General features: G+C 42.6%; 4 protein-coding genes and 1 non-coding gene across 6 annotated transcripts; 1 reads left to right on the forward strand and 4 right to left on the reverse strand.

Annotated features, from left to right (window-relative positions):
- Positions 1–414: 414 nt before the first annotated feature.
- LOC136467146 (uncharacterized) lies at positions 415–5,453 on the reverse strand. The gene is made up of 6 exons (XM_066465731.1): positions 5,126–5,453; positions 4,813–5,024; positions 4,391–4,708; positions 4,243–4,317; positions 3,172–3,246; positions 415–1,172 (listed from the first exon to the last, which is right to left on the reverse strand). The coding sequence occupies exons 1-6, from the start codon at positions 5,325–5,327 to the stop codon at positions 636–638; spliced, it is 1,419 nt and encodes a 472-aa protein (XP_066321828.1). The 5' UTR covers positions 5,328–5,453; the 3' UTR covers positions 415–635.
- Positions 5,454–7,956: 2,503 nt separating this feature from the next.
- TRNAA-UGC (transfer RNA alanine (anticodon UGC)) lies at positions 7,957–8,029 on the reverse strand. The gene has a single exon. It is a non-coding gene; the product is annotated as a tRNA-Ala (tRNA).
- A 547-nt stretch (positions 8,030–8,576) lies between these two features.
- LOC136467147 (ran-binding protein M homolog) lies at positions 8,577–14,132 on the reverse strand. Its single transcript, XM_066465732.1, has 11 exons — positions 13,923–14,132; positions 13,379–13,771; positions 12,814–12,960; positions 12,324–12,410; positions 11,583–11,628; positions 10,890–10,966; positions 10,539–10,692; positions 9,877–9,945; positions 9,616–9,675; positions 9,390–9,476; positions 8,577–9,202 (listed from the first exon to the last, which is right to left on the reverse strand). The coding sequence occupies exons 2-11, from the start codon at positions 13,765–13,767 to the stop codon at positions 8,918–8,920; spliced, it is 1,401 nt and encodes a 466-aa protein (XP_066321829.1). The 5' UTR covers positions 13,768–13,771; positions 13,923–14,132; the 3' UTR covers positions 8,577–8,917.
- A 2,343-nt stretch (positions 14,133–16,475) lies between these two features.
- LOC136467145 (uncharacterized) lies at positions 16,476–22,805 on the forward strand. 2 transcript variants are annotated; one of them, XM_066465730.1, is made up of 12 exons: positions 16,476–16,986; positions 17,873–17,994; positions 18,077–18,518; positions 18,604–18,710; positions 18,800–19,610; positions 19,807–20,247; positions 20,432–20,620; positions 20,704–20,931; positions 21,033–21,230; positions 21,647–21,722; positions 21,803–21,989; positions 22,102–22,805. In XM_066465730.1, exons 1-12 carry the CDS (start codon positions 16,795–16,797, stop codon positions 22,574–22,576), a joined length of 3,468 nt encoding a protein of 1,155 aa, XP_066321827.1. In that variant the 5' UTR covers positions 16,476–16,794; the 3' UTR covers positions 22,577–22,805. The 2 variants fall into 2 exon arrangements, with proteins under 2 accessions (XP_066321827.1, XP_066321826.1); XM_066465729.1 differs by having other exon boundaries at positions 16,477–16,986; positions 21,033–21,266.
- On the reverse strand, positions 22,751–24,041 carry LOC136467148 (protein MAINTENANCE OF PSII UNDER HIGH LIGHT 1-like). The gene is made up of 3 exons (XM_066465733.1): positions 23,713–24,041; positions 23,386–23,517; positions 22,751–23,267 (listed from the first exon to the last, which is right to left on the reverse strand). The coding sequence occupies exons 1-3, from the start codon at positions 23,929–23,931 to the stop codon at positions 22,926–22,928; spliced, it is 693 nt and encodes a 230-aa protein (XP_066321830.1). The 5' UTR covers positions 23,932–24,041; the 3' UTR covers positions 22,751–22,925.
- Between the last annotated feature and the right edge of the window lie 1,759 nt (positions 24,042–25,800).

The raw sequence follows: 25,800 nt of genomic DNA on the forward strand, positions 1-25,800 counted from the left end.
GTTCGTAAAAGTAAATTCAAGATTTGATCCTATTGAACATTTCAGGTTTGCATAAGTTTATGATCATATAAAATCATCTCACCTCTAATACAAACATAAAACCTCTAATAAAAACATATAGATGACTAGTACATGCAACACAACATAAGCAATCAAATACTACAATTTTACCAAATGCAATAACTAAACACCAAGACATTGCATATCTTTATACTAGCTACTATATAAGGTTAAATAATTGTGGGACAACTAACGCAAGTAACCAAATAACACCCTGGGATTACACCCTATATGCACCCATAGTAAAGAAAAGAAAATTTTCATGTACTTGAAATAGGGCATGTGTTTCGCATAATTCAGTAACAGAAGCAGCATCAATTTCGACTGCCGTGTCAAAGGCAGGTTAAACAAAAATTTAGGTTCAGAAAAAATAAAGTTACAATTACACTTCCTCATCCATCAAATGGACTGGCCAGTTTCGTATCATACTCTGGGACAGTGGTTCATCTCGCAGCACCTGCTTACACTCTAGCTCATAAAATTTGGTACAGGGGGGCGCTCTAGCTCAGGATGCAGAACAGGACACCATAAAAAGACGAATTCCCACTAAATTCAACGGGTTAGTATCTGAGCTGCTACACGTACTTGCCTCTGTACTTGGGCTTGGACTCCCTATCAGGCTTCCCATCCTGAGCTGGCTCGAACACCGCGGAGTGGAGGTTGCCCTCCTCCATCCACTTCTGGTGGTTCTCCCTGAACTCCTGGTGCCGCTCTGCGGCCATCTTCTCGATCTCCTCGGTGTAGGGTGCGACCTTCACCATGGTCAGCAGAACACGGCTGTACCGAAAGCTCAGGATCTGCTCAGAGGAGGTGATCAGCTTGAAGCAGGCGTGCTCCGGGAACTGCGGGTTTGCAGTGCCATCTTCACCTCGCAATACAGGGTAGAAGAAGACGAGCCTGCCACCCATGACTACCATCCTTGCGGCGAGGTGGAGGAGGTCATGGACGCACTCGGCGAGGCTGTATGGCGCGGTTGATGGGATGTGGTTGTCCCGTTTCTCATCCGGCACCGTGTAAGGGCCTTTGACGCCTTTTAGGAGCTTCCGACCACCAGACTTCCGGCCACCAGCCCGGACACCATATGGTGGGTCACAAATTATCGCATCGAACATCTGATTGATGACAAGCAGTGGTATTTTTAATTAAGACAAATCTGATCAAGCAAGTAATATGTTTTAAAATAGCTCATCGGGGCAGCAGCAACAATTCCCTAACAACTGACAAATAAAGACAGGTTCACAAATTGTAGACTCCAATAAAAAAGAACTATTCCCTAATGAAAGCCTAAGAAAGAAACAAAAAACTCATAATATAAGCTTTAATCAAATTTTATGTAGCAATGCAATAGCTTTATTAGCCAATGGATTTATCGGTTGCAGAAAAGGCTTCTCAGCAAGTCAGCATAAGTGAGAGCATTAATCATGAAGGCATTCTTGTTGAGTTTGAGCGCAAACACATAAAATTTTATACTGAAGTTGCACTTCTTTCCAGCAAGTCAAGTAGTGCCTAGGAAGGATACCTTTCGATATTTAGGATCAATGCTACAGAGGGACGGGGATATTGATGAAGATGTTAGCCATAGAATCAAAGCAGGGTGGATGAAGTGGCGGCAAGCGTCTGGTGTCCTATGTGACAAAAGGGTACCACAGAAGCTAAAAGGCAAGTTTTATAGGACGGCGATTAGACCTGCGATGTTGTATGGTGCAGAATGTTGGCCTACGAAAAGACGACATATTCAACAGTTAAGTGTCGCGGAAATGCGTATGTTGCGTTGGATTTGCGGTCATACAAGAAGGGATCGAGTTCGGAACGATGATATACGTGAGAGATTAGGGGTAGCGCCAATTGAAGAAAAGCTTGTCCAACACCGGTTGAGATGGTTTGGACATGTGCAACGGAGACCTCCAGATGCACCGGTGCGTAGTGGAATCCTAAGTCAGGATAGTAACGTGAAGAGAGGCAGAGGAAGACCGAAGTTGACTTGGGTAGAGGCAATAAAAGGAGACTTGAAAGGATGGAATATACCCAAAGACTTAGCCTTAGATAGGAGTGCTTGGAAGACAGCTATTCACGTGCCTGAACCTTGATTGTTTCTGTTGGGTTTCAACTCTAGCCTACCCCAACTTGTTTGGGACTTAAAGGCTTTGTTGTTGTTGTTGTTGTTGTTGCACTTCTTTCCAGCCTAATATCCTACTCCGCGATGCAAAATTAGATGGTGATGACAAGCAGTGGTTTTTCAATTAAGACAAATCTGATCAAGCAAGTAATATGTTTTAAAATAGCTCATTGAGGCAGCAGCAACAATTCCCTAACAACTGACAAATAAAGACAGGCTCACAAATTGTGGACTCCGATAAAATAAACTATTCCCTAATGAAAGCCTAAGAAAGAAACAAAAAACTCATAATATAAGCTTTAATCAAATTTTATGTAGCAATGCAATAGCTTTATTAGGCAACGGATTTACCGGGTTGCAGAAAAGGCTTCTCAGCATAAGTGAGAGCATTAATCATGAAGGCATCTTTGTTGAGTTTGAGCGCAAACACATAAAATTATATACTGAATTTGCACTTCTTTCCAGCCTAATATCCTACTCCGTGATGCAAAATTAGATGGATTATTATGTTGTTTCATCAGGTAAATTTGTTTATTCCAGTAGACCAGTAATACAGATAGTAAGTTATAGCCAATTGTTGTCTTAGGTTCTTTGGTAAAAAAAAAAGTTTGCTCCAGCACTAGAGCTATACTGAACAGACAAGCTCCATGTGATCATGTGGGGGACTTACAGCGCAACTAGAGGTTTCTAAAAAAAAGGGCAGACCTAGCGCCGGAGGCTCCCACATGAGTGGGGTCTGGGGAAGGGAAAAACCGAGGCAAGCCTTCCCCCCGCAAAATCTGCGGAGAGGCTGCTTCGAACCCGCGACCTGATGACTCAGTGAGACAGCTCTCACCACTGCACCAGGCCTGCCCTTCAACTAGAGGTTTCTACATTGTGCATTTTGTGGAAAAGGTTACTCGCATTTTCAGTTCACACACTAATAATCACTGATTAATGTTAACATTAAAATGCATGCGCATAAATAGTAGATAATGTACAACTGTTACTGTTACCTCCTTCAATCCTGGGCGCCAAGGTGGGAGGTTGTTGTCTGCCCTTAGCAAACACAAAGGCTCTGGTAACTTGTACTGATAAACAGACATGTTAGTACTTTAACATTAAATCTAGCATTCCAGCCATTCAATTAACAAATGAACCCCTAAATATTCTTGCCAAAAAGAAAAGGTGAATAACTAAACATGGATATCTTCCGTGACTTAAACTAGTAAGTCAAAAAAATCATGCAAATCATGACATAACGAGGCTAATATAACAAGCATGGGCATGTTTCATTCCTGCGTTGGCTTGCTTTGCCTTGCCCACAAGAGAAAGCCTTGCCCTGCCACCCCAAGCAAGCAGAAATACCTCTCCCTTCGAAGCAAGATAAAAACTTGGCAGCACAGATCCCATTCGATTTCTCACTCGGCAAGGGATCATCAAAAAACCAAGCACATTAATCCCAACAAGTTGAGGTAATTCTCCAATTGAATCGGCGTACCCAGTGCAGAGAGCTCCCGCTCTGTGCGGGGTCTGAGGAAGGGTGTCAGTGGCAAGCCTTACCCTCGCCTGTGCAATGCGAGGAGACCGCGACTCAAACCCGGGACCTTCCGGTCAGAGGCGGTAAGACTCTACCGCTTGCACCAGGCCCGCCCTTCAATTCTCCAATTGAATCAATTTAAATAAATAAAAGAATAACAAAACCCTGCCTCATCCCTATTGGTAACCGCTTGGGCCACCGCTGACAAAACAGACCCTATTTTGAGTCGTCGAGGATAGAACTATGGTACGGAGTCTCAAAATCTAGCATCGCTAGATCAACTTATGAGTGTTACTGATTTGTTGAGATAGGCTAGACATAAAATCGACAAGAGTCACAAATATAGAGGATAAATAAAAGTTCAAAAAAAGTATTTGTCGTGACAGGGAAATCACTGTTGCCATCATCAATTGTTATAACACCTACCAATATTGCTGTACATGCCCTTTTCATGAGCTTCATAATTCCAAACAAATTGCAGATGACACGGCTATAGAGAAAACAATAGCATGCAAGAAGCTGATTGAAGATAACAGTGCGAAATTACCTGCTCAAAGTTGCTCCAAACATTGCAATTGGGGCCACGGCCATCCCGTACAACCCTTATATCGATATCTGCACCCTGAAAAGCCTTTATCAGAAAGACATAGAGACTAACAAAATTAAAAGGTATATTTATTCACACAAACACAAACCATCGTCATAGCTCCAAAATGCGCAGCTGCGACCAAAATGCTACCAGTCCCAACAAAAGGGTCATAGATAAGCTTCCCAGGCCGGGCCAGACCCTGATTGGCCATGAGGAAAGCCATTTCAGCATCCATTGCAGTCGGGCCAATGTACTTCCTACTCTTGAGCTGATATGTTGGCAGGAGATGCCTATCAGCAGCTCCAACCTCCCGGCCAAAGAATATTGACCTCTTCACAACCGGTGGGAGACCATTGTTGGACCCATAGTCATCTGTCTCCAAGACAAAGAACCTGTGATCAGGCTTCTTCAAATTAACACGTCCCTGAAAAGAAACAAAAGGTTAAGCCTCGTTACGCGGCTAATACCATTCAGCAGCATCCACAAGATCAGCACCAACAGAAATGGACGAAAGAATATGTCATCAACCTGGAATGGTATGTAAGTGAGGCTCTGTATGATCTCGTTCTGCTCTTGGGAGCTGACCACCTTGCCGAAGCTGTCGATAACGATCTTGAAGGTGCTATCCGGGGTCAGGAACGGTAGCTTCCTCTCGTCGGGATACTCCCTGACCGACTTCTCCAGCTCCTCGTAGGTGGTGCCATGGCCCCAGAGCTCATAGATCCCCTTCACCAACAAGCCTACCCCGCACGACGACCGAAAATCACGCAGAGCAATCAATAAACGGCAACGGGAGGAGAAGATTGGGAAGAAGTCTAAAAGGACCTGAGCTCGCGCTTACTGCGGTTGGCGACCTGGGCGGCGAGGCGCTCGTCTCCGGGGAGGCGAACAAGGTGGAAGGGAGAGTCTACGTGGTGGTTCTCCGGCATGCGCCACTCGACGGATTCGCCGGCGCCCGGGCCGGCGAAGAGCTCGGCGAGGGACTCCACCTCCGGCCGCCGGTAGTCCAGAAGCCTGTGGTAGAAGACGCATAGGTACCACATCTCTCTTGCGCTGCCTTTCTCCGGTCCCTTTACTACTCCAGCGGGAGCAGAAACGCTGGGGACGCTGTCGTGGTTCGGCGTCTCCGGCGGCGGCGGCGGGAGGGAATCAAACGAAGAAAAGGAAAGATTGCGAGAAGGGGAAAAACCTACCTAAAACCCCCCATAACGGTGACTGAAATTGGGGCCCGATAAGGTGTCCGCGTGTTTTCATGGGCTGGACCTGCACAGGAGCATGGGCCGACAAGTTCTCCTCGAATTCGTGACCAAAATAGTAATGGGCTGTTTCTCAATAAAAAAGTAATGGGCCACACTTCTGTGCAACTCCACCATTTTCTCTTTATATTTGTCTCCCATTATTAGTTGTTTTTATTAGATATTCTAAAAAAATTGTTTTTATTAGAGCATCTCTTGCATTACCCTAATATCCCCCATCCCCATAAAATTGTCATATTAGAATACCTATACTATACTTTTTTCTTGCTCCAGCAGCAATACCTCTCCTTTTTTTTATAACCACCAATATGTTCCTCAGCTCCCCTCAAATAAAGGTGAAGTTGTATCAGCATGAGAACATCCCAACTACCACTTTTCAACCATCTTTTCTCTACACTCCTATGGAGCCTTGTTGGGGTATTACTACAGAAACTCCTCCAATGTTCATAAAAATGATATTGGATTATCCTAATACGTACATATTGGGCCTATATTATTGAAAAACTAGTGGAGATGTTCTTAAAGAGTATTCCACGACCCTAAGGGCCCCTCAAAAAGGGAACTCTTCCTTGAATTTATCGGAGGGTAGGTATAAAACTCCATACCTAAAATCTAAACATGAATTGTTCGGATCCGACATTGAAATAAGTAAACACGAAATAACCTATTGCTATTTTGGATACTAAGTCTAGAAACGTGATTTTAGTTCGGATAATTCGGGTATCATGCCCGAGTACCTAATTTATCATTTTACCCAAAATAGTGGAAGCGTTTATGCTTTTTACTATTTGTGGTCGATTGATTGTGCTATTTTCTAATGTCAATTGTGATGCGTAATGCTCGTGTTTTTTTCTTAAAAAAATGCTACTGAAAATTTTTTATTGCTTAAACTTGCGGCTAGAGTTCTGTCTCTTTTTTATTTTTTATGGTTTTACTGATTTTGAATAGAATTGTTTTTCAAGAAAAAATTTAGGTATCGATTTTGGAAACATGAAATTTCTTAAAGCTTAGATTATCTGGCTTGAACTTTTTGGGTAACCCAAATGGCCACCTCTAGTTACATGTACAGTACCTGCCACACGATGTGACGATGAAACATATTTTGATGTAGATTTGACATTAAAATGTTTATAGAAGCGACTATGAAAAACATATTGCTTTTAGTAATATGGATATGGATAGATACATAGATAGATTATTTGATATTGTACATGCTTAGGGCCGGTTTGGATTGGAGTTTTTGCATAGGAATATTGAAGGAATATCAACCCTTTGTTTTAGTGACGGCGCACGTCGTTTGGAACGTAGGAATGCTCTTTCCCGTTCCTCAGGAAAGGTTCCCTTTGCTTCACAAAATACATGAATCTAAACCTCCACTATCCATCCATTTTTTCGCTGAAGTCCGAGGCACACACGACAATGGTGAGAGAGGGGGGGGGGGGGGGAGAGAGAGAGAAAGCAACTTTGCGGAGAGGACAAAGACTGCATAGGAGATAACGGTGGCAGTAATGGCCGTAATCTTTTTTGCGCATCCTGCAGAGGATTCGTGGTGGGTTGAGTCTATGGACAAAGGGTCCCACGTGGAAGTGGCATAAATGAGAAATAGTGACTGCTAATTAATGAATCAAGTATTCATGTCTTTTAATAACACCTCATATTTTGAGACTCCTGTGTTATAATTCATACGTTCTAAACACCTCTATCTACATTTTCCTATGTTTTTTCATTTCTTTGTTTTTCTTAACATCTGTACCCCATTTCTGCATTTTTTCCTTTTCTCTGTTTTGCATTCCTTTATCCCAAACAGGCCCTTATCTTTTTCATGTAATTTAGAATGGAGTATATTTCCATTTAGGGAAAATGAAATATAATAAGAGAAGGAAAATAATTAAAACATACGGAAGGAAAGATTGAAAAACGAGACTATTAAGTTGTTCGCCATGTGTACTCTCCGTTCAGAAAGAATAAAATTCTATAGGTCCAAAAGTTAAACTTAGTTTGACTAGTTTATCAAAAAGATCAATCAATAGTTACAATTACAATTTTGTGTGACTGCAGTTAGCTTATTCGATCGCAACAGCTTGCAATTGACGAAGGGAGAGAGAAAGATACTCCCTCCGTCTCAGAATAGAAGTCGTTATTGGATGCATGCATGTCAAAATTTTTCAACTTTAACTAGATTTGTAGAAAATACGTGCAACATTTATATCTTTAAATAAGTTTATTATGAAAGTATATTCAACTATCTACCTAATGATACTAATTATGTATTATAAATATTAATAATTTTATATATATATTTAATCAAAGTTAAAAGTGTATGATTTCGAGAATGATATATATTTTGGGACGGAGTAGCAAACAGAAACAGTGTGTCCATGGGCCAAAGGCAAAAAAGAGACGGTGCAAATTACTTTGGAGATGCGGGGGATCGAACCCCGTGCCTCTCGCATGCAAAGCGAGCGCTCTACCATTTGAGCTACATCCCCCTTGATGTTATCTTCTAACCTTAATGTAATGTGATTAATACATACTTACAGCCAGTAACCAAACTTGACAACTTGTGCATGTAATTGGGGCGAGCAGTGTACCGCTTTAGGCCCCAACGCACGGTTTCTATTATGACTCTTCCAATTGATTAGTTCCCTTACGGTCTAATTAAAGTTTTCTTTTCTTTTGCGAGTATATCTCCTTGCATGTCGGTTTTTTAATCTCTTTCTTTTCTTACATGAATGCAAGAATGCATCTCTGATTAGTTTTTCCTCCTGACTAGTTTTGTTCCAGACTTCATTCACTCGCACAATAAGAATCACTGGCACTACGGGCGCTTATCTCCATAGTAGATTGTTACTAGGAAACTTGAATTTTGAGCACCTGAAATCAACGAACCTGATTGTTATAACACGTGATAGCTACCCGCTGTCACCAAACCAGGCCAACAGCGGACCTATCCGGCTTGGTCCTACCTCCTCCGTGACCAATTTTTTTTATAGCACAGCACTCAAGCCATCCTGTAGATAAATGTCGCATGAGACATGATACAAAGATACTGTACCAAGGGTCTTTACTTTTCAGCATTCACAATGTCAAACAGCATATTAGCCAACCAACAAATTAGGGAAACTGAAAAGTTGGCCGTATCTCACTGAGTTTTCTGATTCCAGGGAGGATAGAACACCTTCCGAGACGCCTGAGCTCTGTCTGTGCAATTCGGTGTTCACCCTTGCCAAAGTTGAGGGGCGCTGCAGACCTTCAAAGGGAAGGATCTGTGCTTGCCATGATCAACCACTCCGTCGTGAACCTTCGTCCCTTCAAACAGGAGTTGGAAGTCTAGCATCTGAGTTTACTTCTCAGATGCGCATCAAACCTGATAATGCCTATGAGCGCCTGGACCTTTCACAATTCTGCACTTCTTTGTGGAGTAAGAATGCGTCTCCTTGGTCGTTGTTGAATGCACGCCGCTCAAAGCTACAAACTGTGAGCTGCCTTAGTAACCTCTCGAGACACGAGTAAAGGCAGCTCTCAGGGTCCTTCATGGTGGGGTTCGTCGACAGGACAGCCGCGTTCACTGCGTCTGCCACAAATTCACGCTGGGGAGAGTCCATCAGGTATCCAATGCATGATTCTGAAGGCTTCTCATACGCAAGTAGGGCCACACTATCCTGCAGAAAGCAGCTAATTCTCTATTTAGCTCATCAATACAAAGCGCTTAAGCTCATTGAAATTGTAAACACACCAAGTTAAGAAGATTTCATTTCAACAAACAGATTTTACAAGAACATTACTAATTAAAGCACAATGCATACAACAGAACAAAAGCCAACAAGAAAAAAAAACAAATGGCATTACCTTCAGCAGTCCCTCGAAAGCTTTGTGTGTCAAGAAGCTTGCCAGGTTAGCACGACCATATTTCACAGCATCCTCCAGTTGTTCAGCCTAATGCATTAGAGAAAGAATATAAATATTAGTTGATATGCAATGCAGCAATGAAGTGGCGTACAATCCATTCAGCCTATAATGAAGTGGTGTGATCTATGAAGCGCAGGAATTGAAATTTGAATATTCAGGTAATTACCCTGATATATTCTATGAATCTTTGAGAATGGAGTAGGAAGCAAATAACCGATTTCTCATCCTGCAAAGGAAAGAAATTCTTTCTTAGAACACACGGAGATTATAACTAAGTTCTTCAGGAAAACAGGACTGAAAGTATGACGAAGACATTAATCGTAACACAAGCTCGGAAGATTATTTGAGAGATAATATCTGTCATATTTTTTCCTGGAAATAACAGGGCAATGGTAAATTAAATCAACCACAAGAATGTAGAGTGTACCTTTATCACTTGTGGATACCACTCCCCAAGTCTTTTGAATGTAGAGTCGATATCTCCACTCATGATAAGCTTTATCAAATAAAATAAACTGTTTTCAGAAGGCAGAAGCCATACCAGAGGTAAAAAAAAATCAAGAGAGGGCAATATCAAATCAACATCCAGCTGCATTTGCAAGATACAGTGGAATGATGTGGAATGTATTACTACAACATATTTGCTGCACAACCAAAGATAAAAGAGCTCAAGCTTGCAAGGCAGCTGAGAGCAAAGACCAACTGTCACTTTTCTGTGAGAATAGAAAGTGACAGCTAATGAGCTCACACGCATGCAAATTTAAAATTCCAAAATATAGAACTATCAAACCAAATTGATTGGTAGTAAAAACAAACAAAAGTCAGATCACCCCCATAAAACACATAAACAGTAACCACAATAAAGATACTTCACACAAAGTTTCCCATGCATCAATCATTAGGAACTGGTGCCTAATTGTCAACACTCTATTAAACTGGACTAAAAATGAAGTGTATATGTAACTATTTTTGTTCGAGGAAAAAAAGTTCTGTGTAACTTTTACAAAGTATCAACTGAATTCACGGAGATGCTACCTAAGATACAGAGAAATGAATTCACAATCAGTTGCATTGAGTTTCTAAGCTCACCTGACGCAAAAGTTTTCTGTGGCTAAGACCATACATTTCGGGAGGTTCTGCATGACCATTTTGGCGATTGGTGGGGGGATCAGTTGCATTTGCCATATCAAAAGCATTTAATGTATCTTGGTATCCATAATGTAGGAGATATGAACGGACAATCCTGTCACAAGTTCATGGTGCGTATACATAAGATAAGGCAACAAAGAATGGATTTCGAAAACCAGGAAATGGAGGACCCATGGAATGCAATAAACCAGTAATTAAAAATTTAATAGAACCTATAAATAAGGTAACATGGAAATCAAGATGTGGAGACGGTAAGCAATGATGTAGACAAGAAGTGAGTATCGGCAATACCAATGACTGATGTCTGGCTCCAAGTTCAATTTATCAGACACCGATTGCTGCCTCATTTTCTCTTCAAAAATATAACCCTGCCAATATAAGCAAAACACATCAATTGCAAAAGCTGCTGACAGAGCGCACCAGAACATTTGTGAATTAGTGTTCAGTAAATGGGATAAAGCCAGTAATATACAACAACAACAACAACAACATAGCCTTTCAGTCCCAAGCAAGTTGGGGTAGGCTAGAGTTGAAACCCACCAAGAGCCCCAAGTCACGGTTCAGGCACATAAAGCCAGTAATATATGATCACTATATCCACATCTTCCGCATTAACTCGCTATGTGGTTATGTAAAGAAAGAGCTACAGCTGCAACTGTTAACCATAAAGGAAAAATCAATTGCATTTTAGTGTCATAATATTTTTGTGGTGGTTGGCCAACAACACACTAAAGGGTGCATGAGATCAAAATTCCTGTCAAATGTATTTGATTTGATAATGCAGCCACATTTACCAAAAATCTGATAAGTAATTCTAATAGAAAGTGAAGCATGTGCCATAGATGCAGAAGAATATTATTGATATACAGCTAGTGCCATCAATAAGGGCTTTCAGTTGCGACAGGAAAAATTAGAACATTTTGATGTAGCTCAGTGAGGAATGGTAGATGAACAAAAACATCTAGAATAAACATCTTGTCTCACCTCAATTTCAAAACAGAATGGTTCTTTTCCAAAGTTTACAGTCAACCTGTAACAACAACAGAGTCCTAAGCAACTTGGAGTAGACTAGAGATCACACCCCACAGTGAGGATGAAAATGAAAAGGTATAGATATAACTTATATACTCCCTCCATTCCAAATCATAAGACATTTTGGCTTTTCTAGATATATTATTTTTACAATGTATCTAGACATAGTGTATATCTAAGTGCGTAGCAAAAGCTATGTATCTAGAAAAGCCAAAACGTCTTACAATTTGGAATGGGGGAGGGGGGGGGGGGGGGGGGGGTATAAAAAAAAGCTATCACAGATAGTGCAGCAAATTCTGAACACCACATATGACATAACTACTTTAGGTAGGACTTTACATTCCAACAAAAATCATCAATTCAACAGTTGACTCACTATATCTTTATATGTGAACCTACAAATCCAAGAATCAATCATTGATAAAGTTATGTCTAGTAAGAATTAAACAGGGAGTAATTAACTTGTGTTACTATTGAGGCGTATGACTTGTGACTTTATACGCCGTGCTAGAAGGGAAAACCATCATATAACATGCAACAGACAAATGAGTAAATTGCATTTTGGCACAGGTATTACTATCCAAGTCTGCCAGATGTTTCTGCATCTCAGGTTGGAATACCTGGGGTGAAACGCAACTTACTCCAAATAGCAATTATATGTCACCTAAGCAACTAAAGGAAGTGTCAGCTTACTCTTCACCCTGACTATGAACTGCAATGGTAGGATATAGTGGGCCTTTAATTTCTTTTGGAATGGATCCAACTTGAGCTCCATTTTTCCTGCAAGATGCTACGTGTAATTAGATCACAGTGCAGCAATATGTTCTGAAATCTAAAGGGCATAAGGTAAAAGCCTCAAGAGAAAGAAACAAAAATAAGAATACAGCACATTCCAACCTGAACATAAAGAAGAATGGCATTGGCATGTCGAAACTAGCAAAGAGCCAAAGAGTGGTGCCAGGTGCATATACAAATACTCGATTCTTTTCCTAAATTCAAGATTTGACATTCTACAGATGTACTGATAAGAATGTTTGCAAAGCTAGAAAGGTTTATGGCAAAGTGCCATACAAATATATTGATAATCCTATGTTCAGCCAAGGGGGGAAAAATGCCCTAGAAGGTTGTAATAGCCAGTCAAACAAGCAAACACCATCAGTTTACTAAAAACTCACAAACTTACGTGAAGAAAAATTCTTGTGACAAGTAGTTGATGCCAGCGCCAATTATGTCACCAGATGTGAATTTTGGCCCAAATGCTTGACCTTTCCCTTGACCCACGTAAAGCTGGCCATCGTCACCATGGTATCCACAACTGTTCGACTCCCAACTAGAAAGAACAAAGGGCACAAAGGATAAATTTGAGAGAGAAAATCAATTAGCCACATAAACACTAGCATTTACAATATGAGGCCAGCTTGAAATGTAAAGGAAAGAAGAGAAGGGGTCTTTATAGTTAACCTACAGAAATTCCATAAATCAGAAATAGTCTGACAGTCTGCGAGGACAGCCCCTTTAAGCTTACAATTAGAAATTTAGCTATAGCATGAAAAAGACCTTAGCAACAAATAGCCAATCATGGTCACTAAACTAACATTTGTAGATTTCCGGAACAAATTGTACACGAATTTATACAAGTGATGCAATTATCGGAAATTACATCCCAGGCTTTCATGATAAATGACAGAGCAGAAAACATATATCCTAACTAATCAGAAAAAACAGGGCAGCAAGGCAAGGGTCCTCACCCCGGTTGCCGCCTCATCTTGAAGCTCTCGTTCGTGAACCCGATGGATGTCTGCCCCTTGTATCCCGCGTTCCTGACGCTCATCTCGAAGTAGTACACGGCCCGGCGCGTGGGCGCGGGGCGGTCGGCCTGCACGACACCGACGTCGTGGCCGTGGTGATGGCTGCCGAGGTATTTCACGGACAACTTGTCGGTAGAGACGACGGAGAAGAGTCCCGAGCTGTTGACGGTGTTGAGCTCGGACGGCGCCGGCTCAGCCTCCAGCTCCGCCGCCGCGCAGGCCCACTCCGCCTGGGATCGCCACCGCGACGCTAGCCGCATCGGGTCCACCGTCGCCCCTGCCCCCGGCGCTGCCGCCGATGCCGCCTCCGCCTCCTGGTTCGTCACCATTCGCCTATCCACCCCCGAGAATGAAAAAAAAAAAACAGTACATTAAAAAGAAGCGGAAAATTCACCGAAATTAAGGGAAAACGAACGCCGATCCCGACCAAACCCTAGCAAGAAGGAAATCGCGGGAACGAGGATTGGATGGGAGCCGAGCTTACCGGGAGGCAGAACGGGCTGGATCAGCGGTTGCTTGCGGTTGCGGGAGATGTGGAGGAGAAGGTCAGTGTAGGAGAGGGATGGAGCCGGCGCTGAAGGCCCTGTTCGGCGGGACTCATGGCTGCTGTAGCAGATCCGTAGGCTGATTTAACGTTGAAAAAAAACACTGTCCTAAGGTTGATTCTGGCCGGGGCCGAAGAAACGTGAGGAGTTGGAGAGAGGCAACTGGGTCTGGGTGACGTACTCGTAGTCGTAGAGATAGGGAGTGTGATTTGTTGGTTTTCTTGGGGTTGATCTGGTAAATTGAGGCGTTCTTCTATGACGAATGAGGCCGGTGACGATGAATGGGTGAGGCTATCTCCGTAAAAACATGACCCAATATATTAGACCCATTTCACGTTTAGGTAGTGTTATAGATAAAAAGTTTAGTACTTATTTTTTTTTGTCTTTTTCAACAACATGACTTAAAAGAAAATCTTTTCTGTAAATAAGTTTTTGAGAGAGAGGATATTTATATTTGAGTTGTGCCTCTACACTAACCTAAAATGAATCTCGCATATAGGTACTTTGTTGAAGGCTGATACAGCACCAAGACCAATTTTTGGTTTTGGTGCCCATATGGATCATCCATTAGAGAGAGTCTGAGTGATTTGTTTGTCACAAACTCATACGTGGCCACCCTATGTCGGGCTTGTTCGGCACGGTTCAGCTCCGGCTTCGAGAGGAAGGAGTCGAAACTATAAAAGGCCTTGTTCGTTTATTTTGAAATATGGTTTATGCTGAAATATTATGAAAAAAAAAACACTATTCTATGACTGAAAAGTAGCTCAAACGAACAGAGCCAAAAATAGCTTCTCTTCAAGAGCATTTTAAAAAAAAAAATCGTGTCAAACAACTCTAACTACGATAACAAAAATAAAAGTGATGAAGTCCAAAATATATTATAACTTTAGATACGAACAAAGCCAAAAATAGCTTCTCTGCAAGAGCATTTAAAAAGAAATCATGTCAAACAACTCTAACTACGATAACAAAGATAAAAGTGATGAAGTCCAAAATTTGTTATAACTTTAGATACTCATCAGAAGAAGAATTAGGCAAAAAAAAGATACATTATGGGAAAACGAAACTTCCACATATCGAGCATTTTTTATACAATAAAAGAATTGATCAAACCATAAAACTACAAGCATCGGTGATGTTATGTTGCAAATGTATAAGTTGTAAGTGTTGATATTAATTTAATGTCACAGCCATTATTACTTTCTCTATAATTTAGTTAAGTTTAAAATAGTTTAATTTAGAACATCTCTATATATTGAGCCTGTTCGCTGGTTAGTTTCTGGGCTGATAAGCTCGGCTGGTGCTTGTTTGTTGTGAGAGGAAAACACTGTTGGATGACTGATAAGCCCTGGCTGAAACCAACAAGCGAATAGGCTGATTGATTTATTGTGGAACTAAACTAATAGTGGTCAAGGATACGCTTTTAAGGCCGTGCAAAGTCTAGTGCGTCTAGTAGTTTAATATTCAATCCGTTCCAAATTATAAGACGTTTTGGCTTAGCTTTTACTATGCACATAAATATACACTATGTCTAGATATATATATTAAAAGCAATGTATCTTAAAAGACTAAAATATCTTATAATTTAGAATAGAAGGAGTAGTTCGTAAGAAGTCATGTATTAATCTATGTTCTAATTTTCTCAGTCTCTCATGAGATGTACATAGCCATGGATTAGTATTAGTGGGGCTATTATTGCCTGAGTGTTTTTTTCTTATATTTTTTGGGCTACGTGTGAATATCTTCTACGATTTGAATCTTTAAAGTGTATTAATATATACATGTCTATTCCGTATTATTATTGGACGTGAGTAGTTCTAACTCATGAGCACATATCGTAAGTTAAGATCACATATAGAACATAGAGGGCGTGGTGATATTTAGAACTAAAAGAAGTGGATTAGAAGAATCGCTTCGTGCTTTAATATTAAAAAACCAGCAAACGTGTCTGTACGCTGCAACGAGATCCAATACCTCTTGAAGTCAAAATTCATAATATCGTTGAAAGTGAGTTGTTCTAACTTATGAACAGAGTTGTAAATCTAGATCACATACAATAAATAGAGGGCATATTGGAAAGTAAATAAGTGGCATGAAAGAAACGTTGTACTCTTGAATTTATATATAATAGGTATGTTGCTCGAAAAATATAATATAATAGATATGTATCTAGATAGACAAATAAATAGATAAGGATAGATATAGGTTGTGCATGCTCTGACCGCAAATCATATATGTCAGTTACTTTCCTCTAATACTTACTCCCTCTACCAAAAAAGATGTAATTATTATTTTTTGATAAATCAAATAATTTCAAGTTTAACCGATTTTATATGAAAAATTATTAACATTTACGATACCAAATAAATATTGTTAGATTAATTATGAGATATATATTTATAATATAAATTTATTTATGGATATAAATGTTAATATTTAAACTTTTTAAAAATTAACTAATCTCATACCCAACGACGAGAACCGAGACGCCGCTCCCGGAGCCCTGGAAAGGTTGGAAGCACCCGTCAGCCCGTTGCCTCCGAATCGCATTCGCCCCACCCCGTACACACCCAACACCCTCAGATCCCCCCCTCCGCTCCAAACAAGTCTCGTCACGAGAAGAACCGGGCGACGCCCCCAAACCACGAAAGCCAGGAGTCGGCACTCGGAACTCGGCAGTCGAGTCGAGTGGCGGCCTTCGAGATTTCGTCGTTGTTCTTGTTCGTCGCAGCCCAGAAGAGAAGGGGCTACGGCGCGGAGTCGGCGAGTTCCGGGTGGAGCCTGGGTTCGATTCGGTGATCGGGCGGCGGAATGGGGGTGCCAGAGGCGGTGGCGCTGGAGATACCGGCGGTGGAGGAGGGGTCGCCGACGCCGCTGGCCAGGGTGCCACCCAGGATCAGGCGGAGGCTCCTCCGGGCGGGGGGCAGCGGAGAAAACGGCGGCAAGGCGCCGACGGCCGAGGAGATCGAGGCCAGGCTACGCCAGGCGCATCTCCGGAGGCAGGTGTGTTTGTGTTCTCCCTTCTCCCTCACGTGACGTAGAAATTACTTCTTCATTTTGTCCCTGTTGGTTTTGTCGGTGGATTGATTGGGCCTTGTTTAGATTGCCTCAAAATTAAGTTTTTTCACTCTCTCTACATCACATCAATTTTTGGACACATGCATGGAGCATTAAATGTATAGGTAAAAAAAATAACTAATTACACAGTTTGGTTGTAAATCACGAGACGAATCTTTTGAGCCTAGTTAGTCCATGATCGGATAAAGTTTGTCAAATACAAACGAAACGTGCTACAGTGTCCAGATTGCAAAAATTTGCAATCTAAACAAGGCCTTGGTCGAGATGTTAATGTGCTTTGTTTATTTATTTAACCGAACTCGGGTTAGAATTTCGTGTTTGTTGGTGTAGTTGCGAGCGGGGATTTTTTTTACATGTTTCAGTAATAATATGTAGATCAAAATGTGTCGGTGGATGCTGAACTCTGCGTTAGCTTAGGAGCAATTAGCAGTCTACCACGCCACACGTATTAGTTGATCAAATCCGGTGTAGCATCATCCTTGATTTGGAGTAATGGAGTGTTACGTTTACTTGTCAATTCTATGGACTCTGGAAGCCCATTTCTGTATTTTCCTAGTTTATAAGTAAAACTGGATTAGGTGGATTGGTGAACTCTTCATTAGCTTAGGAGCAACTAGTCATCTAGGACACTGTACCTGACCACATTCAGGAGCAGCATGACAATTGACATGAGAATTGAGATGTATCTGGAAGCAACTCTGTGGACAAAGGAAGCTCATGCTTGGCTAGTTAGCTTTCTCAGAATTTGAGTTATGCTGGTAAAATGAGTTTTCGCTATATCCTGTATCTTACATGACTTGCTATTCTCCAGCAATTCCACGAAGCATTGTCCTCCAAAGCAAGGCGCTCAATTAAGAGTCCTTCAGGGTCATCACAGGAGGAGGACCGAGGGCATCTTCTTGAGGCAAAGCTTGTGGCTGCAAAGCAGAAGAGGTATCCAAAAGAGGAACCCAGTAGAGTACATTACTCTGTTGTATTTGGGAAAAAGGACTGAAAGAACTCGTTCCCTTTGTAGGTTGAGCCTCTTGGAAAAGGAACAGAGCCGGTTGGCTAAGCTGGACAAACAGCGACATGCTGTTAAGAGTGATGCAGAGATGAGGTTCGAGAGGGAAAGGGAAGAACTCGGAATGAAAGTTGAATCACGGGTTCGGAAGGCCGAGAACAATCGTATGCAACTCCTGCATGCTCGTTTGCAGAGGCGGGCTGCATTAGAGGAGAGGACAAAAAGGTACTTTATGCAAAGACTGACTTGGGAAAACAAGTACAGGGAGCGTGTACGATCTGCAATACAGAAGTGTAATGCTGCTGAGAAGAGACGATTGGGGCTGCTGGAATCTAAGGAAAAACGGGCACAGGGTCGGCTCTTGCAGGTTCAACTTGCTGCGAAGACTGCCTCTAACCAGAGAGAAACTGAGAGGAGCAAGTTAAAAGAGCAATTAGAAGAAAAGCTTCAGAAGGTATGCATTTCTGTGATGCAGCATTGATGTAATTATTTTAGCTCTTTAACTTGCGTCATAACCATCTATATATATGCCAAAATAGGCAAAGCAGCAGAGGGCTGAGTATTTGAAGCAGCGAGGAAATCCTCACAGTTCTATGCATAGCAGTTCAGTTAAAAATGGAGAATTTCTTTCAAGAAAACTGGCAAAGTACGTCTCATAGCACATTCTGCAATTTCCAATTAATTCTTTGGCTTCCATCTGCAGCTTATGATTCATTTCATTTTTTGGGACTTTAGATGCTGGAGAAGATTCAGAACTACTAGGAAAACAACAGTGGTATTGGCTAGGGCCTTTGATGCACTGGGGATAAATCAGCGATCAGTTGTGTCTATGCCATTTGAAGAATTAGCTCTCTGCATTGAATCTCCTGCAGTACTTCAGACCACTAAGGCATTGCTTGACCGTCTGGAGAGTCGTTTTGCCTTCTCTCAGTCATCAAGTTCATCAGAACCAGAAAATATTGACCACCTTCTAAAGCATCTAGGATCACCGAAGAGGAGGTTCCTACCAAGCAATGTGGGAAGAAGTAAAGCAACACTGAAAAGGGCAGTTGGAAATTATGACTCCAGTAAGCTGTCTAGATATTCGCAAAGGATTGCACTTTGTGCTTATATGATAGTAGGTAATCCAAAATCTGTTCTTAGTGGACAAGGTGAGCAAGAGAAATTTCTTATGGAATCAGCAACAATCTTTGTGAAGGAATTTGAACTGCTGGTTAAAACAATACTTGATGCTCTAGATGGTGCATGCATATTGAGTCCGTCAGTTCTAGATGATGCCACTCCTGGTTGTTCTAGCTATGAGGAATCTTCATCTATTGTTGCTGATCTGAAGAAATTCAGAACTCAGCTGGTTGCCTTTGACAAAGCTTGGTGTGCTTATCTTTACCATTTTGTGGCATGGAAAGCAAAAGATGCTAAATCATTAGAGGATGATCTCATTAGGGCTGCATGCAAGCTTGAGCTGTCAATGATCCAAACATGCAAAATAACTAATGAAGGCGAATCTGATAACCTCGGTGGTGATTTGAAAGCCATCCGGAAACAGGTATGATTTGTATATTCAGTTCCTATTCTTTCTTGTTCATTTTTTGCAATCAGCCTTGAGGTGCATTGATTCATCTATTATTAAAATACAAGGATCAAGCTAAAATTTAACACTTCGTCCATTAATCTTTATGCCCTCTTATTGACATCTTCAATAGCAAACTATCTTTTGAATTAAGTTTTTGTTCCTCATCCAGGTCGCAGAAGACCAGAAACTTTTAAGGGAGAGGATTCAACACCTGGGCGGTGAAGCTGGTATTGGAAGGATGGAATCTGCTTTATCTGAAACACGGTCAAAGTTTTTTCAAGCAGAGGAGAACAGGAGTTCTGTTGCAACTACTGCAAATGTAGCATCTCCTTCAGTTACATGTTCTTCAGGACAGTCTAATGTTTCTGAAACTGGGGAGAATTGTAACATGGATGCCGAAAAGACAAGCCGAGTTGTCAAATCTCTGTTTGGAGCTTCCTCTTCAGGATATGAAAGTAGCAAAGGAGGCAAGCTGATGAGTAACGCAGCACCAGAAAAAATGCCTACTGAAAATGAGCAAATAGTCAATGAGATACTCCATGATATGCGTGGTTCTTTTGCTGACATCTCTGATGGTACTGGTACTGGTACCGTTGAAGGTGATTTGAAGGTTAGCTCCAATCTTATTGTAAAATTCAGCAGCGCAAATAATATAAAATTTGCAACATATGTCATCAAAGGTATTTTTATCAGTTTTGATGATCTTTTTGGGAAATTAACATATCTGAATTCAGGGTGTATGAGGTGATTCTCTTCTTGTGTAATTTTATATTTCCTATCTTTTTTGTTATCAGATAAAAGTCAAGGAAACAATGGAGAAAGCTTTCTGGGATATGGTTGCGGATTCAATGAGAGGAGACATGCCAGACTACGGTTATCTGGTCAGCCTGGTAAAGGAAATCAGGGAAGCATTAGAAGAGTTAGCTCCTGCAGCGTGGAAAGAAGAAATCAGTGACAATATTAACCTTGAAATTTTGACTCAGGTAAGAATATTTCAGTTAGTATTGTGGATTATGGTGAACCGCGATACATATTTGAGACAAATATATATTGTTTTGGCGGAAAGTTACTTGAATCAGGTTCCCAGGACAGACAATACCTTGGACAAATTTTGCAGTACTCTCTGGATAAGCTGCAAAAACTGTCTTCTCCTGCGAAGGAACTCGAGATGAAGAAGAGTCATGATAAATTGTTGGGAGAATTGATCGAAGGCTCTGAATCTAATTATAGAGATTCAAATTCATTTGTTCTTTGTGTTATCAAGTGTTTGCGCTTCACTATGGAGGAATTAGAGGTCCTTAACTCCTTACTATATGAGTCTGTTTTCAAATAAATTGATGAGCAATATGTGAACTTACAATATTTCCTCATGAATAAATTTCCTTACTGAAACAGGCTCTAAAAGCAGAAGTCAGTAGAGCACGCATCCAACTATTGGAACCAATGATCAAGGGACCAGGTGGAGTGGAGTACCTGCAGAAGTCTTTTGCTGATCGCTATGGTTCCCCTTCTGATGCATTAGCTTCTCTCCCTTCAACTGCCCGGTGGATTTCCTCCTTGAAAGATGTTGTGGAAGAGCAATGGAATGAACATGTGAGCTCGTTATCAATTCTGCCAGAAGCAGACCATGTTAGTGCTTCATTTGGCCTTGTTTTTTTCTTTTCTTTTCTCGAAGGAGAGCTGTGCACCATTGCATTAAGAAACAAATGCACATAGACACAAACACATGGACACATATATCATACCTAGTTTCATACACGCCACACCCTATTTCAGAACAACCAATGAGAGCACTTAAAATCAATCAATCCTCAGCAATGGTCAGAAATGGCAAGCCTTTGGCCCCAATCAATCCTCATCTTTGAACTTGACCTGCGGGCTGGGTGACAATGCCATGTTTATCTATGTTTTTTAGCAACAGCTTATTTACTTTGTAGTTTGTGCCTATCATTTTCTTCTGTAGTTCTGATTACACATAGAACTTCTGAGAGTTCCCAACTGTATAACAGGTTCAGCCACTTGTTGCCACCCTCCGAACTGGCCATGCAGTTCCAGGTCAGCTACAATCTGTGATACCTGCAGCAGGTATTTTCTTTGTTTCCCTCCTTTCACCACAGGTTGCTATTTACCTGTATTCATGGCTGATGTTGCATATTGTGAAGCAGACAATGCAGGACTACCAGAATGTAGGGGAGAAATACTTGGCAAGCTATTAAGGATTGGGTTATTACAGCTCATCAGCAGCATGGAGGGTGTACAAAGGGAATCAGTTCCTGAGACCTTTATGCTCAATTGGTTGAGGCTGCGGTCTGTTCAGTGTAAATTTCAACAAGTGATTGTGATAGCGACAAGGTGAAAATGATTATCTGATTGTTCCATGTTTCTTTATCATGTTGTAGTACCAATGTAATATGCTAGAATGGAAGGACTGAACCCAATTTCCTTATTTTTCTTTTGTTTGCAGCATGCTTGTCTTGAATCAGGTCTTAGTGAGCGAGAACCCAAAGATCACTCCTTCTGAGCTGGAGAGTGCGGCTTTGGAACTGTTCAACGTCCTCACAAGGCTACTAGACAACTTTCCAGATGTTGGCACTGAGAAAATCATTGAGGCGATGATGTATTCATCGACCTCAAGGAGCTCGTCGTCAGATCATGATACGATGGATAGTAGGAAGGAGATGCTGACTAGGGTCTTCCTTAAAAGCCTCCAGACCGATGACACCATCTTCAAGAAGGTCTCTCAGTCTGTCTACTGTGCATTCCGTGCAATCACTCTGTGCGGCAGTGGGGAGAAGGGCCGGAAGCTCACCGATGCATCCCTGAGGTGCATCGGGGCAACAAAACTCACTGCACGGCTAGTGAAGGCAGCTGAAGTGCTTATCAAAGCAGCAATGGTGTCAGAGCAGGTCCATGGCCCATGGTACACGCAGTTGTTGTGATTGTGAACGGTTCTGCTACCGCGGATATATAGCGTTGCTCATGCCCGTCAAGGTTCTGGACAGCGTGTTACAGGATGTGTCTATGTGTGAAAATGGTATGTTCACCGTGTTACAACTGAATGGTTTGTGGAAGTGTCGTGATGTTTGAGTTCAAATAAGCATACAGCACAGGCGAGCTGAATGCATGTATATATATGCACGAAACTTAATACAATTCCGAATGCTCTCATGTGTATCATGTATACATATCTTTCTCGTTCAAAAAAAAAAATGTATACATATCTGCCATCATCATGCACTACAGGCTCATCTGTAAGCTGCCACAAAACCGAATCAGCTCAGGATCAGCTCACGACGACAGCTGCTGCGCCTCCAGAGCCGCGGAGGCCTCGACGGTGGACGTCGCCTCTGGTGCTGCTGCCTCTACCGCCTCGGCGGGGGCGGGGGCCTCGAGGGTCTGCGCCACCGCCGGCTGGAACTTGGCGACGTAGTAGCTGAGCGGCGGGCCGTTGTAGGCGGCTTCCGGCGGCACCGGTGGCTGGCTCTTGTTCACCTGGATGAGGATGGACGAGGCCGCGGCGACGGTGATGAGGACGAGCCCCGCGGCGATGGCGGCCGTGTTCTCGGCGCCCTCCGCCGACGTGCCCGACGTGCCGGAGCTGATGGCGCTCTCGGCCACGTACACCATCGGCTGTTGCAGGAGTTATTGAGGTTTCTAGAGGTCGCATACCAGCGGTGGCAAAATTTGTACGGAAGGTACCCAAGGCTAGAGCGTTTGAGTGAATGTAAGAAGAGCGCGGATTAATTACCTCGACGGAGTAGATGTTGGTCTGGCCGGCGGTGTCCTTCTCGACGTAGCCCCACTTTCTCTTCTTGGGAGGGAAAGTGCCGACGACCTGGGTCCTCTCCTCGGCCAGCCACTCGGCGCTCAGGCTCCCGACCTGCATGCACACGCAGCCACCACAGAAATGGCATTGGCATCTCATCGTTCTCGTTGCTGCTTTCGTCAATCCCAGGCTTTGCTGTGCATGCGTAAGCATCTACAGTACTGTCTAGATCTACTGCTGCGCAAGCGCAACGAGGCAAGGCAGGCACGCGGAGTCCAAGACAAGTGAAGGAAAGAGGAGGAGCAGTACCTCCTTCTCCGGGGCGCACTCCTCCTCGTTGCAGTCGGGGTCCTCCTGCGTCGGCGTCTGCGGCGAGGAAGCGTTGCAGGTGAGCAGGAACGGCCTGCTGCTGCAGCCACCGCCGATGATGATGCCCCCACGCACATGGGAGGCCGCGGCCGCCTGAGGCTTGCTCCTCAGGAAGATGCAGCCGCTGGCGGAGAGCATGGACTGCGCAGGGCACGCCATCTCTACTTGCTCCTCCTTTCCTCTTGGGTCTTGGCAGGGAAACAAAGAACACAAGAGAATGGAGTCATCCAGAGTTCCAGACCGCCAGACGCCCTCTTTTGTGTGTAAGCCGTTAGCCGTAAGCGTCGTGAGCAGATATCTTTCCAGTGCTTCTTCAGTCTGTTGTCTGTGGTCGCCAGTCCGTCCACGTTACCGCGCTGGCTGCTGCAGAGTTCGTTGGACGGTGTCCCTTGGGCCTTGGGCGAGACCCGTCCAGCGAACCAGGCGGCGCGACCTTTGGGCCTTCCTGAACCGCACAGCCAACGTATAAACAGATACCTTTTCCTGAAAATCGCAGCAAATCTGAAAGTCTGAAACTCAGACAGAGACAGCTGGGAGCTGCTGCAGGACCGCTGCTTTACTCTCTCTCTCTCTCTCTTTTGAGGGAAAGCAGCTGCTTTAGGGCGCGTTTAGTTCCCAAATTTTTTTTAGGTTTGACTACTGTAGCACTTTCGTTTGTATTTAATAATTAGTGTCTAATTATAGACTAATTAGGTTTGAAAGTTTCGTCTCGTGATTTTTCACCCAACTGTGTAATTATTTTTTTTTCATCTATATTTAGTACTTCATGCATGTGCCGCAAGATTTAATGTGACATTTTGAGGTGAAAATTTTTGAAATCTAAGCAGGCCCTTACTCAACGAACGAACACGGTAACAGCAACATTGGCCCGCGGCCCACCCTTGCAAATCGAAGCATCTCCACGCCGGCCTCATCACGTTTACATCATTCATGCAAAAGATTGGTAACTGTTCTAAAAAAGGTAAAGCCTGACGCAGTTCAGTTAAGGAGCAAAGGGTTTTCATTTGAAAACCAGTGTTCGACACATGAAAAGCAAAGGGGGAAAGAAAAGGAAGAAAACCGGGTTCTGATACAGGTTTCACTAGCTACTGAGGTGTCAATAAACCAGCCATGAGTATGGCGAGCCACTCCGACGACATAAGTCCCTAACCAAGCAAAAGCCTGCATAACTTACTACTGCAAATCCAGTCACCCAGTGGCTCAGTTATCCTCCCACCGCTGGCAGACTGGCCGCCATCTCAGAGTACATCAGTTATCCTTCCACTTGTTGACATACTTGAGGAATGCCATGGACGGGTTGTCCTTTGGGTTAGCCCGGACACGTGTGGATCGGCGCAGCACACCCTCTTCAAGCAACATCTTGTTTGCGATATCTTTTGATCGTTTCTCTAGGGCATTACTGTAACATGGAACGTGAGAAGAATTAGTCAGCATTTGGCACTTAATGAAACCTTTTGAAATACTAACGCTGTGATATTGGGCATGTCAAGAATGAATATTGCAGTTGTGAAATGAGTCTACAAGGTTAGCATCACGTCATGTATGGAAGACAGTACAGACCGCAGGATCAGCAGTGGTGAAAATTATGACCAGAAAATAAAACTGAACAAATAAGAGTACAAGGGTGAGTTCTTTCAGGTATCCAAGAGAAAACTAAGGCTTCTGAGCTGAAGAACTAATAGGGTGTTTGGTTTAAGGAATGAGTTAACCCATCGTCTACTCATTCCTCACTTTTTTTTGTTTGGTTCGTGGAATAGAATAGGTTGATGCAATGATGCATCATCACCTCATTCCATCAAGCTAATAATTAGTACTAGTACGAGGAACGGAGTCATTCCATCAAAATTTGAGGAATGGACTCCTGATGCACCACCTCATAGGATGGACTGATTCCTAAACCAAACACCCTATAAGCCTCCAAGTACAAGTGCCCCTGATTACCAAAACATCACAGGTCACGAAAGCCTTCTCTAATGAACCACAATATGGGGGTTATAAAGGCAAAAAATAATGATATTCATATCAACA

Source organism: Miscanthus floridulus, chromosome 7 (genome assembly GCF_019320115.1).
Source record: "Miscanthus floridulus cultivar M001 chromosome 7, ASM1932011v1, whole genome shotgun sequence".
NCBI classification, from domain to species: Eukaryota; Viridiplantae; Streptophyta; class Magnoliopsida; order Poales; family Poaceae; genus Miscanthus; species Miscanthus floridulus.